Source organism: Styela clava, chromosome 3 (genome assembly GCF_964204865.1).
Source record: "Styela clava chromosome 3, kaStyClav1.hap1.2, whole genome shotgun sequence".
Classification (NCBI taxonomy): Eukaryota; Metazoa; Chordata; class Ascidiacea; order Stolidobranchia; family Styelidae; genus Styela; species Styela clava.
This window is the reverse complement of record NC_135252.1, coordinates 18202085-18219659: the sequence shown is the minus strand read 5'-3', so window position 1 is coordinate 18219659 and position 17575 is coordinate 18202085. Positions and strand designations below refer to the sequence as shown.

Sequence of the window (17575 nt, the reverse complement as noted above, 5' to 3'; positions counted from 1 at the left end):
CGTGGACTTCAACATAGCTCTCCAGGTTCCATGGAGAAGATCAATGAAGAAGACCGGTTAGTTCAACTAATATGACGTTTGTTTGTTTCTTATTTCATTTCTAGGGAATTCATATAGGAAACAGACTATCACTGAGTCTCGAAGTAACCACCAACTGCATATCTTCTATCATATATTGCATTGCTGGCTAACTCTAATAAGTTATATATCGATAATTTAGCAAAAGAATTGATTATAGAATCAGAAAAGCGGAAAAACCCCACATATAGTTTACAATTAGATATAAAAGTCAAGAAATAGCCTATTATTTGTTATTTTGCCTGGAATTATGCCAAAGTAACAAGTATAGCTTATAGTTCCGCGGAAAAATCAAGTAGGCCAATATTTGAAGAGCCTTTGATGAGTCATTACCAATAATGTAATAAATAGGGCTGGGCATTTCGAATCGACTACCCCAACCATCAGAGTCATCAAACACGTAATGTTGCTGTTTTAAATGCACATATATTGTAGAGATGAACAACGAATTGATATATTACAAGTAGCAGATAATTGAATAGATCTACTCTTAAATCTTAATACAAATACACGTGATAAATACCAAATTATAAATACGAAAAACAATGCGAAACCCATATTGCATGTCATAAAATGATTGCATAAAAAGTCTGTCACCGCAAATCGCATGAGAAATAAATCATGTTACGACGTCGTTTTGCGAAAATCGTATGCGCTATCAGCACTAAGTGGCTGAAATTATTGACATCCACAGTAACCATCAATATGAATTCGCTACTGATATATGCAAATGGAGTAAATAGGTTGTATATGTATAACACGTTGCCGAACTCATCAGTAAAAAATTCAGTAAACCTATTGCAGAAATCAGTGATTATAATTCATTAATTAACTCAAGAAAAACTCTTTACCAATGAAATCTCAAACCGTTTAAATTAAACCGTTGCTTGATTAAGTTTTAACAGTGGCGTTATTTCAATAAGTATCGGCAAATAAGTTTCAGAAAATACTCAAAAGCCTGGTATCCAATCGAACCAATTTGAAGATCTTGATGATATCTCTACTTTTCAATAATCAATGCTTAAATAAACAAACATACAAACACACTTGACATTATTGACTGTAATGACGAATAGCGAATGATTTTTAATATACACACACACACACACACATATATATATAGTGAAAGCTATATATTGAAGAAAAACATGATGGTTGGATATACTTATATATATTGGACATACTTTTACCAGTGATATCTCAAACCGTTGTTTCATTACGTTAAAACGTGGCGTTTGTCATTGAGTTTCGGCAAATTAGTTTCAGAAAATACCCAAAGCCTGCTTAATCGAACCAAATTGAATATCAATAATCATCTACTTTATGGTAAAAGCTATATCTCGCTGGAAAAATGTAGTGATTGGATATATGAAACAGACAAAAAAGGGAACTTCTGGTATTGGGAATAAAAGACCCAATCAGAAAACGAGAATATTGGTCGGAGACCTAAGACTTATCAATCGATGGTTAGAGGATCCCCCGAAACAGCGCTCTTACTCCATAGTGACACCGTGTGTCCTATCACTAATTAATCAATACCTTGCTAATTATACGACATAATTCATCGAAAATCAATAGGCTTCTGATCCGAGCCATGATGGTTGCACATGCAAAATTTGGAGCAGATTCAAACTCGCTTTTGTGAGATATCGCGTGCATCTAACAGATAAACAGACCTATCAACATACTTACCGATTATAATCGATAAAAAAAATGCTTCACGACAAAATAGATCCACGTTTCTACTAAAGCAACCTGACTGCTAGCCAATAAGGGAATATTTACGGAATGGCACACTCGTTTCACGTAAGACAACAGTATAGACTCAGACTTGCAAATCGGGTTTGATTGGTTTTTTTAAATGCAGCCATAAGGGGCGCACCACGCAGAAATCAGTAATACTAGGCGGACTGCAAACTTTATTAATAAATAAAATGATTTAGGGTTAAATTTCAACCAGATTATTCGCTATTTTCAGGCTTTGGCCCTCACGTCTCTGAAGTCTTATAATGTAATAGATAGTAGAATAGATTGTATAGTAGAATAATTATAAAGCATATACGTATATACATTGTTCAGTCATTTATTTTCAAAGTTGGAATAGATCTCAAACGACTTCATGTAGTTGCAGATTGCAGTATGACAAAATTTGTATTGTTCCTGCAATTATAATATCTTCGTTATTTTAGTTTTCGTGACAACAATACTTAAAAGCAACTGAATATACAGAGATAGGCAATATTGGGCTCACAGGCGTGTATATAGAATTGAATAACAACAAGCCGTAAAAAATGAGAGCCTTGTTGCTTAATGACTAAATTAATACCAGAATTAAGGTTGTATATGTGAGTTTTTGCAATGTACAATGAACAATCAATGTTAAAGATCCAACGCAGTCGTGTATTTAGATTCTCACATGAAATTTTTTTGAAATCCATCTAGAAATATCATGTAGAAGCATTTACCAAAGTCTGAACCATTCCTTGTCTGCAATCACGCAAATCTTTCACTGCTCGGAAAACATCAACTTTATTCTCGTGTTTCAATCTCTCTATCAAATTTGCGATTGCGCAAAATGCTCCAGTGCGTCCAGCTCCGTCGCTATGATAATAAGCAAAAATTAATGTCTAACGATTTTTGAAATTCTTCATCACTATATAGTTGACACGTATGGAAATTTATATTAAATTACGTACGTGCAGTGGATAAGACAAGCTGATCCCTGCACACTTCTTGCATTTCTCTGCATCTCTCCTATGATATCCAAAACAATGCTTCCATCTTCTGGGCATTGTTCATTGCTCCAGTCAGAATATTGTATTTGAGTAACATGAGTCTAAATTTAAAACTCGTCACTCTTAGATATTAATATATTTGCACTGTCCTTCGTGCTTTAACAAAGATTTTGAAAATGGATGCGACATATATTTGTAAGTTCTATAATATCAAATTTTTATTATGAACAGTTATCAGTATCGTTTTCTAGTATAAAAATATAATATAATTTTTATGTATTTTCACCTGTTGGCTTCCTCTGAACACTTTAAAAATTCTACGAGATATTGATCCATTTATATTTTCTTCCATCAAAGTAACAGAAACGTTTTCCATGCTCAACGTAGCGCGAACATCATGTGGCCAATACTGAATGCATTCCTGTGTAGGAAAGTAGTATATCATCTTTGGAAGTTGTAGATTGTATGTGCGATTGTATATTTTAGGGATTTTCATTTTTCACTTAATAAATATTTGAATTCCTATGCTTACTTTATGGATATTTTGTATAACTATATAGTAAAATATTGAAAAATATCCGAGGTAATTGATTAGTAACAATTATGCCAATATAAAAAGGCAATAATTTTGAGCCGCTGCTCAACGGTATGATACTACGAGAAAAAGCGATGAGCCTTGCGTTAATCTGAGTCCGGAATGATAAATGATTGGGCGGCATAAAATGATGCTGTTTTAGTGGATATTTGTTTTGTAAAAATCCTAAACTAACTTCAAATAGGTTTACTGAAGCAAAATATAGCATTTACAGAATTTTACCTCAACGCGAGATAGCATGATAATAGTATTAACTCTGTTATCCAGTATAGATCTCCAAAAAAATGGAATTCCTTCGCTCATCGGTGCTTGTGCTGCAATCATACTGGTGCTCTCATCGTAAGTCTGTGATAAATAAGCATTATATCAAGATGTGACTAATGATAAAAGTTAACATTTGATAACTACTCTAAACATCAGAATCAACTTGTGTAGATGTACGTATTGGTTCTAAAGATAAAAAAAAGTTGCTCAAATTTTGAATTCTCTTTCTATTGGCAGCATTATCTTCAACTCAAAATATTCAATAAAATTATTGTTGTAAACTGCTTGTCTGAGGAAGTCTGATTCTGGTCGGCCGAAAGGTTACAGCAATACGTTTGTGTTGGTGTGCAGCTGGACTCCTTAATTGGATAGAATACTTTAAACATGTTGGCCATATACCAAAGTCGGTGTTAATGAAGATCTGTGATTTTCAAAAATATCCCGACAGCAGTGACTCATTTGTCTCACCTCTATCCACGATGCATTTACATATGGCACACTTCCTTCATTGTTGCACATTACCAAAACAACTGCATTGTGATCGTCTGAGGAAAACAAGAGAGCTATCCTCAAATATATGGACACGTAGCCACATAATTTTGATGACGTCATGGCAAAAAATAAAAGTAATAGCCCTCTAGCACAAAATATAATCTTTACTCACTGAAAATTTCAAAGCAATTGGTCCAGTAATCAAAGAGAAAAGCGATTACTTCAAAACGTGTCGAAGAACAACAACAACATAATATTGAAACGATTGTTATGTCCACTACGTGTCCAATAAGAAATGTAAAAAGAGAGACGAAATAATATACATTATTATAATATATAATTCCACTTACATGGAATCACATCGTCTGATATATTGTATCTCCTATTTTCATAACGTCTTCCCATCAGTTTAGAACATTTCAAAGGTTCTAATATTGACAATTTCTCAAATTCAGCAAGAAACTCGATCCGTTTTTCCTGGCTAAATAGAATATGCAAAATTACATTTTCAATACCTAACCCTTCAATGAAATAACAGCAAATATAGAAATACTAGTTTTACTTCGTCCCAGCCAGTGGACAATTGATTCTTTTGTATTCTCGTGGTTATGAAAAAATCGCTTTTTTCATTTACGACAATACATTGATTCAATGGATAAAGATTGTATTTTCGCTAGAAGGCTATTACTACACTTCTTAAAAAGTTTCTGTGGGCTATATAGGATTCGTTTTTGTGTGTGATGACGTCATCAAAATTACGCACCATCTGGCGGTTTGCATTCGTTGCCATCTGGTCATCAGGCGACGTGGAGTCTGCGATGCTGCCGGTAATCTACTGTGTATCCGTAATGCTTCTTGTACATATATTTGAGCACTGTTCTTTTGTTTTAGATGCAATTTCTAGCTCTACTTCATGGTTAATCTTACCTTGTTATTTCTTGAAATTCGTGCCCAATATCTTGTGCATTATAATCAGTATTTTCAAATAGGTAGTTTTCCAGAATCAACTTGTGTAGAAGTACGTATTGGTCCTAAAGATACAAAGATTGCTCAAATTTTAAATTCTCTTTCTATTGGCAGCATTATCTCCAATTCAAATTATTATATAAAACTGACAGAAATTGGTAATATGGTAGTTTTCAATTATTTTTATGTTGGAACTCTTTAAAATCAATTATTAATAAAAGATAAACACTCACGCAATTTTGTATCATGTCGACACGTTGGGATCTCATCTTCAATACGCATTGTAATACATCAACATTTCCTGTATCTCTTCCTTCTTCGAGCAAATAGTCGTATCCTATAAATGTTCCCGTCCTTCCAGCACCAGCACTAAAATAAATATTAATTTCACTCAATACTCAAAATATTTCCTAATCTATGTTATCTTCAAATCATCATCTTTGTACGCGTTAAATATCTGAAATACTTTTTAGTTTCGCAAAAGAAAATATAGCAGTTACCTGCAATGCACAATCATCGGCGCATCATCTCCAAACTCTTCTTGACATTGAATCACAACTTTATGCATTCTAATAAGATTCGATGTTGTGAATGGTATGTCATGGTCCGGCCAGTTTACATATTGATATTGCAATACTTCCATTGCTATATTCTAAAAGAGAATCGCTTGAATCCCATTGCCATACTCATTTTCACGTGACATATTTGAAAGAAAATTAGAATTTTATCAACCAGAAGGACCTAATGAACTTTTTGCCTGCTTATGAAACAAAATTATACTAACCCCATCATTTGTTTCTACTTGGAATGTTCTTCGTATAAAGCCGGAAAACTTTACTTCTTCTGAGTTAACAATTTTAACTACTCCAAAACTAGAAGTAATTCCATAGTCTGGCCAGTATTTTTGACATTTTTTCTACAAGTACAAAATAAAAAGTAGCCTTAAATAAATTAAACAATATATTCATGCTTTTTCAACAGTTAATTTGTTCAATACATATATACGTCATTTGCAGTTTTAATACATGTACGTATATATATATATAAATATTATCTTTATATAAATTTCTGTATCGCTAACGATTTTGCTTACTTTTCCTGCTTCAAAACACTTTGCCAGCATAACAATGACTTTACATTCCTGCTCAACAACCATCAACCAAAAATCATCAACAGTTGTTGGTAAAGGACCTTGAGTTGCGATATATTTACGTGATTTAGCATAACCCTGTTGATGTCAAAAACATGGTTGGTTAGCAGAAAGTAAAATATTGTATTATATATATATAAATATATATAGTTCGACCAAAAATTTTCGCCCGATTTTATAGTAATAACAATCGAAAAATTTGCTCGTAATATTATTGTAAGTTTTAATATATTGTATGATAAATGAGAACTACAAGCGCAATAAGAACTATTGATAAACGAAGACAGAATTTTTTCAAATTGTCATTACTATGAAATCGGGCGAAATATTTTGGACACCCTGTATATCTTTCAGTTTTATACATATATACAGATAGCGTTGTAAAGTAAAAAATTGTGGACCTCCTGAAGTATTCGCACCAAGATGGCGCACAACCTGAACTCAGGTTGTGTACCAGGTTAGAGTTCAGGTTGTGCGACATCTTGGTGCTCATACTTCAGGAGCACCAAAATTGTATTATATACTTTGAAGTGTAATACTTGACTTTATATATCACACACATAAATTCCAAGGTCAAAATGCAAAAGCGACCCAAAAACTAGCCCAATATCTGAGTGTGTGAATTATATATCTATTTTAAATCATAGCTGTAATGCAAAAACCACTTACATTAACGTAGCATGCATTGATGTATCCAGTGTCATTTGCTTTGATCCAAACACGAGTTTCGTCATCTATAAGAAAGACAACAAACGTTGAGTAAAAATATTCCGTTTTTTTTTATTTTTGCAATGTTATTTTAGATTCTCTTTTTATTCTTAAATGACTGTTTAAATATAGTCATAGCAACAGTGAAGGGCGCGGCAGCTGAGTGGCTGAAACTATGATGGCATCGCAGGTGAAAACCCAGAGTTCAAGTTTCACGCCTTTCATCTCGCTCAAAGCGAGCATTGGGTATGTAATGGCGAACCAGAAAGTACTTACCTACCAGTGGTCGCTTGTGCAGACCCTCAGACAGAGTGTAATGAGTATAATAAATACGTCGTATTTAAAAATGAAAATAAGGGTATTACATTTGTCACTAACATGGTAATATGTTTTTATATCTATTTTTCCTTTTTAATTCAGGCGTAGATGCGAACGTTGTACTTTTCATATTTGCTTTTGATTCGATCTCATATACAAATGATGTCATATACAAATTAATGCACGTACAATTTTTTTCATATCATATGCGTAGTATCAGTTATTTCATGGTTTAGCAAAGTAAATTTTATTATGCTTTTGTGCAAATTAAATCAACAATTTTCCCAACTGGGTCCAGATTACCTTGAACTGTTCGTGAAACAATGCTTTCTCATTATGAAACAGATTCCTGTAGTATTCTTCAAAATAACTAAGTGCAACATTTGTGCTTGGTATTTCTTCTTCTTCAACTGCTTAATAAAAATACTCATTCAAAAATACAGGAAAGCAGTACAATTTATTGAATTGTTTGTTGTGTGTATGTTTTAGCTTACTAATACGTTCCGAATGCAACTATTCATTACCAAAAATTCATAAACGTGATTACCTTGTTGATTGTTCCGATATTGAACAATTTGATCAATTTTCTTGTTAGATTTTTTTCTTTGTCTATTACAAGTAAAAATTTATTTTTGGTTACACCAGATAAGGAGATGAAAAGGGGTACTTAATTTTGGGTGTCAATCACATATTTCATTCGAGTCAAATGACCTAGTTTTTTCCAGCGATCTTGAAACCAACTGTGTTCTGCTTCGTATCAAAATATAAGTCATGCTTCACAAAGCATTCAAGTCGATAATTAAACAACGGCCACATTTACAGAGAACAATTGAAAAAGTATTCGAATGGTAGCATGGGTTATTGTTCCAATCTTATTGAACAATTTTATTTGTCGAAGACCTCAAAATGTTTTCAAACCTATTGATCTTATTAAAAAGTTAAATACCTGACTATGAAAACGATTCCAACAGCTAGCAATATGCATACTACCACGGCCAGTCCAATATTAAGGAAAGTTTTCCACTCTTCTGCAACAATAGAATATTATATATATAACTTATATAATACATAATAACTTATATATAATATAACGTTTTATTATATTATGGCTTATGCAAAATTTTGTTTGAGGTGTTGCAAGCTAACATTATTGTGAAATTTTCATTTCGTGTAAAAAATGTTCACTTTTGCCAAAAAAAAGGAAATTTTTTTCATCACCTGCGAACGGTTTCCCAATCACGAGTGCGTCACTAGCACCAAATGAAACACCTTTCTTAGTTGGTGTAGAACTCACAAGAAATATTCTGCAACATACAAAGGTGGCTTGTAGTTAGGTTCAAAATTACAATACATATGGTTTATATTTCAATTTTCAGAAAGCTATAGTTTCAAAGATATTTTCTTCGCAGCTGATATGCAGATATATATCCGTTATCCAGAATATATGCTTATCTATTTATTCTTTTCACACATAAAATAGAACTAAAATCTTGCAATACAGAGGCGGTGTCTCAAAAATGGCGTGTCCCACTTGTTACGAGGTACGACGAGGAACGTAGGGCAGGTGGGACTCGCATATTTGGGATACTCATATAGAAGCAGTGAAGTTTAATATTCGATAAGCGGAAACTTTATTCTCGTACCTGTAAGTTTTAGCGACTGACAATCGTTTATTGTACGCAACATACACATTTTCCGAATTTTTTCCTTCATCACCATTATTTTTTCCTGTAATGTCACATCTCGATTTTGCTTGATCTCCAAGAATCAGATTTATTTTCGAACGATTTTGCCTGACGCTTTGAAAGAAAAAAAAAACGGTATTACATAGTGTTTTCGGTGTGGACGTAGCTTTTTGTTTATATATGCATAATTCTGTTTACTAAAAATATTTTTCAATATTGAGGGTTCTAGTGTTTGAATACAAAGTATATAATCTACGATATATTTAGTTTAATGCATTTCATAATATTGTATATAGAACATACCCACTCACATTTTTTGTTATTGGACCTATGCAGAATATAATACCTAACTATCATTATGTGTTATTGTTATGCTACGCCTACTTACATCTACTTCAACGAAGTAAGTAGCTGATCAGATAGATTATATGTTTTGGCAACAGTCACATTCCACACAAGAAATACGCTTGCAAAACTTTATGTCTGAATCATACCTGGTTCTGTTTAAAGCTATTGCAATATATTCATCCTTGAGTTCTGAATTATTCAGTTTACTCATACGTGCATTGTTGAAATCGGTCAATATTTTACTCCCCACGTTGACTTGAACGACGATAAAGTAACAACTAATATTGTATAAGATTAAATTGATCAGGAAATATTTGAGCATTCACTGATAATATTTACTATCTTAAGAATATAATATATATATATATACAATAGAGAAGTTATTTTTTTGCTTATTTGTTCCTACCAAATTTGTTGTAGTCTGGTGGTTGATATAGCTTGGATTGAGTTTTCCAAGATCTCAAAACCAGTATTTCGATTATTTTATTTGGAATGTAATTTCACAATGGGCAACTTAGGCCTGACTACATATTGAATTTGACCTATTTAAAGCGTCCATTTGCATCTCTGTGTTGAAAAACATTTTACTATATCGAGAAACATTAATACTCCATTTTATATTTGTGTATAGAGTATTATGGAGTATTAGAATAAACTATTTATGTATTTATATTTTATATATATATTCGAATCACCTTAAGGGACCATTCGTTTCAACTGGAACGTTAATTGAAAATCCCATTATTCCGGAATTAGTTATTTTATCGCTGGTTGTTGGTGTCTGGATGTTGGACGGTGCTGTAATTACAAACAACAGCAATAGTTTTATTTCATTTTTATTATAATTCAGTACGCATGTGAATTAAAATAAAGGCTACTCGAATGCGGTATTTTTAACGCAATCTACATTTTTATGAAATCGGTCTTGGCCCGCAATTGCAAGTTAAATCTTAGGGAAATGCAATAAAGATTTTTTTTTAACTAAATAATTTAAAAATGATTATTCCGTAAGTACAGGAGATTCTATGATGACTATTGATATCCGGAAATAAATCGATTCGACTTTGATATCAAATTACTGGAGCCTAAAACGAATTCATAGAGTAACTAAAAAAATTCACCATTAGTATCGGTAACACATTCCCCCACTGCGTCTGACTCTGGTCCAAATCCTGCACAAGTTTTTGCTTGAATAGATACATGGTATTTTCTATTGAAAACCTTTGGAAGAACATGTGAGGTTTCCTCGGGTGGTAGAAATATTTCATTTCTTTGAAAATTATCTTTATTGTACGACGACACTATGGCTTTTGTTGAACTGATAATAAGCTAAAATAAAATGATTAGTTTTTCAGGTATAATTGTTTTCACAATTTACGCAATATTATTCTCTATTTTTCAGTATAGAACATAGTCTCAAAGATAGAGTTCAATTTCAAAGAGTTGTATATGCTGAAACAATAAAACTAAACTAAATCGACTTTAACCACTTGAAATTCTATATTACTATTATAAATGACGTTTTCATTTCACGTGATATTATCTACATTTAAACAGAAAGAAATAGGATTCGTCATGTCAAATACGCCGTCACATCCACGCCGTCAGTAGGCAGTATACAAACCTTGAAACCGGATATATATCCTGCCTTCATTACTGTTAACCAAGATACATTGCAAGAGCCATCATAAGTCATTTTCAGACTTGGTTTTGTAACAGGACCGGGTCGACCTCCAGTGGTTGCATTCGTGCTTGTGGCATATTGGCTGAGGCAAGTTGACGTTGTTAAGCATGGCTCAGTCTAAACGTTTAGAATCAGGTATTTTCAAATTGTTAGTTTTTCATACGGCGATAGGCGTTAGCAACAGTGAAATTTTTGTTCATTTAAAATTTATAAATTCTATATCCCAAATAAAATTCTATATCTCCAGACTTGGTTTTAAAACCGGGCCGGGTAGACCTCCACTGGTTGCATTTGTGGTTGTTGCATAATGGCTGAGGCAAGTTGATGGATTTGTTAAGCATGGCTCAATCTAAAAGTTTAGAATAAGATATTTTCAAATTATTAATTTTCATACGGCCATAGAGTTTTGCAACAGAGAGATTTTCGTTCATTTGGAATTTATAAGTCCTATATTCCCCGAAATTACCTTAAGAATGTACGATGTTGACGGTTGCAGACCTGTTACATTGGACGTCATGGAGACATTATTCGGCGTCGTTAGGAAAACTTTAGAATTGTTGCTGTTGATAGGATCTATAATCTGAAATCTATGATTTATATAACAGTATTCGATTGTTTATAAAAACAAGCTGGTATGCGCCCAGGATCTCCGCTAATACACGAATCAGTTGCTTATCAGTAAACCGTTATCACCACGCAATATATAGTACATTGTAGCGACAATGTAACGACAGTGAGCGGGATACCGAAACTGGCAATTCCTTTGAGCTCTGCGCGTCTCCCAGAAATTCCTGGGTGAGCGGTGTACTGCAGCTTATAATAAATCATGTTCACTAAGATCCCCAAGGCTTTCCCAGTTTATGAATTAACGAGATGATCAATGCCTTGTTCGAATAGGTATTTACTTCTGTCTGCGGGCGTTAGCAACCTCGGAATTATAATTTTCTTGGTAGATTACGGAATAATAGCAACAAATTTTAAATAAACTAAAATCTTCTCAACGATCGTCACGTTTTTTCATTGATGACATGGAAACGAAACAATAATCCGGTCGGTGAAACGCACATTATTAGTTTAACAGTAAAACTCGTATTAGAATATAGAATTTGAATATAGGATATTCAATAAGCATACCGGTAGATGATTCAAAATAAACTGACAACAACTAAACATATTAAATTACTTACAAACACCAGTAAAACGGTTAGCTAAATTCAGTATTTTGAATACTGTTTTGTTATCTAGTGAATAATTAGTGTTAAATGTTTATTTTTGTTATTATGATATTTTATTGGTGGTAATCATTTTAAATTAGATTTTTCAAAAATATACCGAAAATTTAGCATTTATAATGTCAGCCTAAGTAAAATGTTATTCAGGTTCAGTTTTTTCTTATGAACGGCGAGTTTACTTGAGATGTGTTATTTTCTGATTGAGAAAGTCGGGTCGTATTTTGTGCCGCTAGTTACCTGTGTTGGATTCCAACTCCACGAACATGTGGCCTCCAGATGACCAATAAATTGGAATTGCAAGGTGACGATGTAATGTTTGTGATTGATGGTTGACTTGGAACTGAAAAAATGTTTAAACCTGTTTCAACAGAATTGTTACATGTTTGTATATCTTTTAACACAGGAGTGTGCAAAGTGCGGCCCGCGAGGGGAAATTGTGCGGCCCACGGAGGAATGCTGAATTTTGAATGGTGTTCGGCCAGCTACACTAGTTTTTAATTTAGTTTGATCTGGTTCTCTTTGCGTTGCAAAGCTTGTATTTGAGTCCAATTTATTATCTATGCCTATGACGTTACAACGTCCTAACAGCGAAGCGAACAACGCGATTCACAAATCTGTCACTCGCCGAGCAACGAACAATTTAAGGGAAAAGGCCAAGCAGACGCTAATGAATTGTAAGAACGGTTTTTTGAAGATTAGACTACTAGAAAGCAGTTTGAAAAAAATTGATATTAAGAGATACAAATGCTAAATGAGTTTTGATCCATTTGGTTTTGTTTCAATTTAATCTAGAATAAGATTTGACAGCAAAGTATTTTGAAATTAATTTTGGCGTATTATACATCTCTACCATAAAAACTTTCCACATTTGAAAGAAGGTCATGGCATCAAATATGGCACTTTTCGGTTACTAATTTTTTCCTAAAATGGGCGTCATAACGAACTGCTAGCACTTCCATTCAAGCAAATTTGAACAAAAGTAGTCGGAAAAAGTATCAAGCAGCAAATTTCTCACTGAAGTCGTTTAAATTGGGCGTGACAATATATTTGAATTACAGTTTTAAGAAATTGATGCGTTTCAATTCATCATTTTTGCAAGGATCCCTAATGATTACGGCTTGAGATCAATAACAAAAAGACACTATTTTGTGTCTGCAACTGATAGAAAGCCTATGTTAAATGAAGGTGCGGCCCGCGGTTTTACCCAGTTATTGATATATAGCCCGCATGCGGAAAAGGTTGCACTCCCCTGTTTTAACACATAACAGCATTGCAGATTTCATCATAAAAGAGTAGTTGATAAATAACAAACAAATAAATGATTTCTTATGCCCAATAAAGCAAAAGAATTTGCATATTATAAACTTTTATTTATATATTTATACATCCGTGCACAACACATTTTCTATTTTCCCTGTTATATTAATTAGGTCGAATACTCAAGTAATAACAAACCAACTCTGTCGATGTCCATCCTACTCCATGAAATTCAATTTAATTGGTTTATTAATAATAAATTTGTTTGTATAAGTGTACGGTCTCTCACCTTTTACATTAAGTTTTCGTGATAACCGGTAAAAAGTTTGTCCAACTGTATTTGATGCGAAACATATGTATTGTCCTTCGTCTTCAATTGTCAATTGTTTTAGATCCAGAACTAATTTTTGTCCAACTTTAGCTTGGTTATTTATTGATTCTGAATGAGAAATGTTTCCTTTCATCCATTCAACAGTCGGTGATGGAAACCCAGATGCCGTACACGTTATTTCTTTTTTCCCATAATATGAATTAACAATGAAGTTCGATATTGACAACTGCATGTCGTGCGTTTCAACTGAAAATGTTTCAATAAATACGAATAAATGATGACCTGAGATTTTATTTTTGATAAAGTAATTTCCACACAAGTTTATGAAATATAAATTTTAGTACCAAGATATATTTCATATATATTGTATTTTATTGAGCTTCCGTGGAGAGAGCATGGTAGAGTAAACTGGTAGATTAATTAAAACAAATTATTTAGAAACAAAAACTCGAATTAAGTTTTATACATTTGGTTCTACCTTGTTCACAGATGTAATAATGCCGCTCATTACAATTTGTGACTCTCGAATTGAAATCTTTCAATGATAGAGAATAGCAAATAGAACCAGAATCTAAATTAGGATTCATCCAGAGCTTGTCATCAGTTCTGAAACGACTAAATTTCATGAATAGTTTAGAGTTTCGAAAATAGTATACTTAGATTTACTTCACCAATATTAATTTTTGATATTTTTGATATTTACTCACTCCGAATAGGTCTTGATAATTGTATTTGTGGTCAATGAAAATTTCAAAATTCGTGATCGAACATTTTCGCATTTTGCACGAGCTGTTTCATAAGTAAGTTTAGGGTGAGGTCTTCCAATAACAGTCAGTCTGTATAATCCCGAGGAAATTGTAAAAGGAATTGCTAAAACAAAATATGAATGTATGGAAGATTAATTGTTGGTTGATGTTTTGGTTTATTGAAAACATAATACGTTCAATGAAGTTTAGGCCTAATATTTTGTTTAAGCGTATGCATTTATGCTCATTGAAACAAGGGATCGAATTAAATTCACTTCAAATAATAAAAAATTGATTCCCATTTCCCAATATATTATATTATTTGCTCATTTGAAATCTTGTGACGTATTAGGAATGTATATGTCGTATCTTGGGTAAAATATTATACAAACTATTCTACAAAGATACATCGGTTTAATTTAAAAGAGATATTGTCAATTTTTATATCAAATTTTGACAACTAATAACTATCTTGTACATAACATCGTTAAATATGGCTTGTAACAAGATCCTACTCGATTTTTAGAGCATTATTGGACTGTTGATAAGTTATCGCAAAAATATAACGTTCATCCCGATATTTTTCATGAAATGTATGTTATTGTTTACACTAGCACTCTTGACCAATTGTATTTTTACCGCGAGAATCCTTTTGAAGATTAATAGTAATTATAAAATATTTATAAATTGCGGAATTACATTTTGCAATAATTTCGTAGAAACAAATATATTTAAATCGTTCCATACAAAATTAGACGTTGGTTTTCTCAGTTTCGTCTAAAATAATGATAATATTGTGAAGATCAATTTACATTGGAAGGTAGAAAAAAATGGAATTCATTGGGGTCATAACAATTCCCGGGTGATGAAGCTATTTCGTTTCTTTGACAAACTGATCATGATAGAAATCGGGCGAATAAATGTCTGAAAATTTGTACATATTATGATTGATTTACTGACCTTTTATGCATATAATTCCTTCGTGGCGTTTTTTATCATAATCATAACAATTTCCGTTATTGCCAATTACTAGATGATTTTCTCCACGTTTTCCATTGGGTTCTCCTGAATTCCTATAAAGTACCAAAGCGAGAATTAAAAAATAAAATAAGTTATTTGGTAAGAAGCTTTTAAATAGAACATTTGTGAAAATAAATATTCATGTTCGAAAGCCACTTATGTGTGATTTCGTAACTATGATTGAGAGCAATGGTCAACATACATTATCTTGTAAGTTGTTAGATTTATTAAGATGCAAAAAAATATATTCACCAAGTAATCGAGGCTGAAGATCCATCTATCCATTTCCATTGGTTTTCTGAGGCTTCATCTGTTGCTCCAATCCAATAGAAATCAGTTGCTCCAGAACTATAACATATTGAATTTTTTTTTTATATATAAATCATATAGGTGTAATGATATGTATTATGACATTTAACTTATCCCAATGAATACAAGAGATTTATATTTGTGTAAAAAATATGTAAATGCAATGCAAACTTTTAATTTAAATTGATGCAAAACTGAAAAAAATTTCTAAGTACTAATATATTTTCGAATTAATCGGAGTAATCATTCCTCCACGGATCAAAATTATTAAACTAAATCACCGGTTACGACTAAGATTACAAAAAAGTCAAACCGAATATTATGTTATTTGGAGAAAATTTATAAAAATTATTTCTTCGAATTTCAAATAATTTCTAAATGCAGAACAAACCTTTTACTGACTGATGACGTTGGAAATATATTTGAAAAAATATATGATAGAAAATGCAGCTAAATTTTAACAGATTTGACATGTTTTATTTAAATATTTAGTGCAACTATGACGGAAATAAATTATCAAAAGTACTAATCTGCAAATACCATAAGCAGTGTCTTAATGAAATAAAATGTTACCTTCTGACTGTATTAACAACGTCATCTTTTATAGAGCTAACATCAAGTTGAACAAGACTTGATCCTCTGTTCTCACAAAAAGTTTTAGCAGCCTGCCATGTAGAATCGGTGTTGTAAAACGTGAGTTTATAAAAAGGCTTGTTTAATGTCTTCCAAAGTCCTGTAAAAAAATTATTCATCACAAATTTTATCTTGAAGAATATATAACTTGACGCCAAGAATCCAATGCTAGATATTATTGACAAGAATAGTTTATAAGCTAAACTGAAATAAATACCTATGCCGAAAAACAAAATTACAAAAACACAAATATCACATAGGGGTTCTGATCGCACGTATTTACTATTTACTCAACTATGCGTGACATTTCCCAATGCACATAACCGGAATTTACAGTTGATGAACAAAATGAAAATGAATTCAGAATTTTCAATACCTGCATCAGACGTTGCAAGAAATGTTAATAGAACAAACCAGCAATTGCACTCGGGCATTTTAGTTTTGTCGAATAGCCGTCATTAAAAATAATTTGTCATATCTGTCAAAAATTTCTCCAACAGAAATCAAGCTTTATAATTCATTTCGTCATTTACACCAGAACCTTATCTCAAAATTATCATGACTCGACTAGATGATAGTTGCAGGCTGCCACTACTTATAATACTTAACTTCCAACATGGCTCATTGTATGTATATGTTTCACACCCCACGCACCACGGATTTGACAACATTGAGAAATTCTTGGTTGTGTATACAATTTACTTCAGGAGTCTACGTTGATTTACTTCAATAATAAGCATTGATATTAATATTATACAATAGGCTTGATATTACAAGTCTTATACCAGCGTTCCGATATGTTATATGAATGAAATATAAATATCGACATCAACCAATTATTAGTATATTAATAAGAACAATAAGAAATATAAGTAATCAGCATTAATAAGAAAAACTTATGGGGCCCTATGGGGGAACCTAGTTTAAAAATATTATTATTTCAATCAATCAGGATTAGTATCATTTCGATTTGTGTTGATCGATGTAGTGGAGCGTATTATGTCATGGAATATGATTTTGTGTA

At 32.4% G+C, this 17575-nt stretch overlaps 2 protein-coding genes and 2 long non-coding RNA genes across 4 annotated transcripts in view; all 4 read right to left on the bottom strand.

Annotated features, from left to right (window-relative positions):
- LOC120343325 (receptor-type tyrosine-protein phosphatase C-like) overlaps positions 1-14452 on the bottom strand; it is a 39835-nt gene extending 25383 nt beyond the window's left edge. Inside the window, exons 1-13 of the mRNA XM_078111311.1 lie at positions 14322-14452; positions 13802-14089; positions 12493-12595; positions 11490-11610; positions 10964-11140; positions 10461-10668; positions 10035-10137; positions 9486-9617; positions 8950-9105; positions 8525-8610; positions 8253-8334; positions 7854-7915; positions 7610-7716 (exon numbers count right to left, since the gene is read on the bottom strand). Of these exons, the coding sequence (XP_077967437.1) occupies positions 7610-7716; positions 7854-7915; positions 8253-8334; positions 8525-8610; positions 8950-9105; positions 9486-9617; positions 10035-10137; positions 10461-10668; positions 10964-11140; positions 11490-11610; positions 12493-12595; positions 13802-14089; positions 14322-14430 (1734 nt within the window). The 5' untranslated portion in view covers positions 14431-14452. The remainder of the gene's footprint in view (positions 1-7609; positions 7717-7853; positions 7916-8252; positions 8335-8524; positions 8611-8949; positions 9106-9485; positions 9618-10034; positions 10138-10460; positions 10669-10963; positions 11141-11489; positions 11611-12492; positions 12596-13801; positions 14090-14321) is intronic.
- Positions 1416-7450, bottom strand: LOC144421090 (receptor-type tyrosine-protein phosphatase alpha-like). Its single transcript, XM_078111312.1, has 14 exons — positions 7367-7450; positions 6950-7014; positions 6224-6358; positions 5915-6046; positions 5631-5782; positions 5364-5499; positions 5092-5195; positions 4515-4645; positions 4141-4217; positions 3631-3753; positions 3100-3234; positions 2775-2914; positions 2544-2679; positions 1416-2238 (listed from the first exon to the last, which is right to left on the bottom strand). Exons 1-14 carry the CDS (start codon positions 7434-7436, stop codon positions 2158-2160), a joined length of 1617 nt encoding a protein of 538 aa, XP_077967438.1. The 5' UTR covers positions 7437-7450; the 3' UTR covers positions 1416-2157.
- Positions 14453-14556: 104 nt separating the features above from the next.
- LOC144420873 (uncharacterized) lies at positions 14557-15959 on the bottom strand. Its single transcript, XR_013474777.1, has 3 exons — positions 15862-15959; positions 15550-15662; positions 14557-14713 (listed from the first exon to the last, which is right to left on the bottom strand). It is a non-coding gene; the product is annotated as an uncharacterized LOC144420873 (long non-coding RNA).
- A 496-nt stretch (positions 15960-16455) lies between these two features.
- On the bottom strand, positions 16456-17059 carry LOC144420868 (uncharacterized). The gene is made up of 2 exons (XR_013474772.1): positions 16928-17059; positions 16456-16651 (listed from the first exon to the last, which is right to left on the bottom strand). It is a non-coding gene; the product is annotated as an uncharacterized LOC144420868 (long non-coding RNA).
- Between the last annotated feature and the right edge of the window lie 516 nt (positions 17060-17575).

What these genes read in the sequence shown, in the direction of transcription:
- LOC144421090 (XM_078111312.1), bottom strand. Translation starts at nt 7,436, where the DNA reads ATGAAAAGTACAACGTTCGCATCTACGCCTGAATTAAAAAGGAAAAAT. An exon ending in TCAATGCATGCTACGTTAAT is followed by an intron (nt 6,359 to 6,949) that starts GTAAGTGGTTTT and finishes TGACATCAACAG; the next exon opens with GGTTATGCTAAATCACGTAA. An exon ending in AGTGTTTTGAAGCAGGAAAA is followed by an intron (nt 6,047 to 6,223) that starts GTAAGCAAAATC and finishes TTGTACTTGTAG; the next exon opens with AAAAAATGTCAAAAATACTG.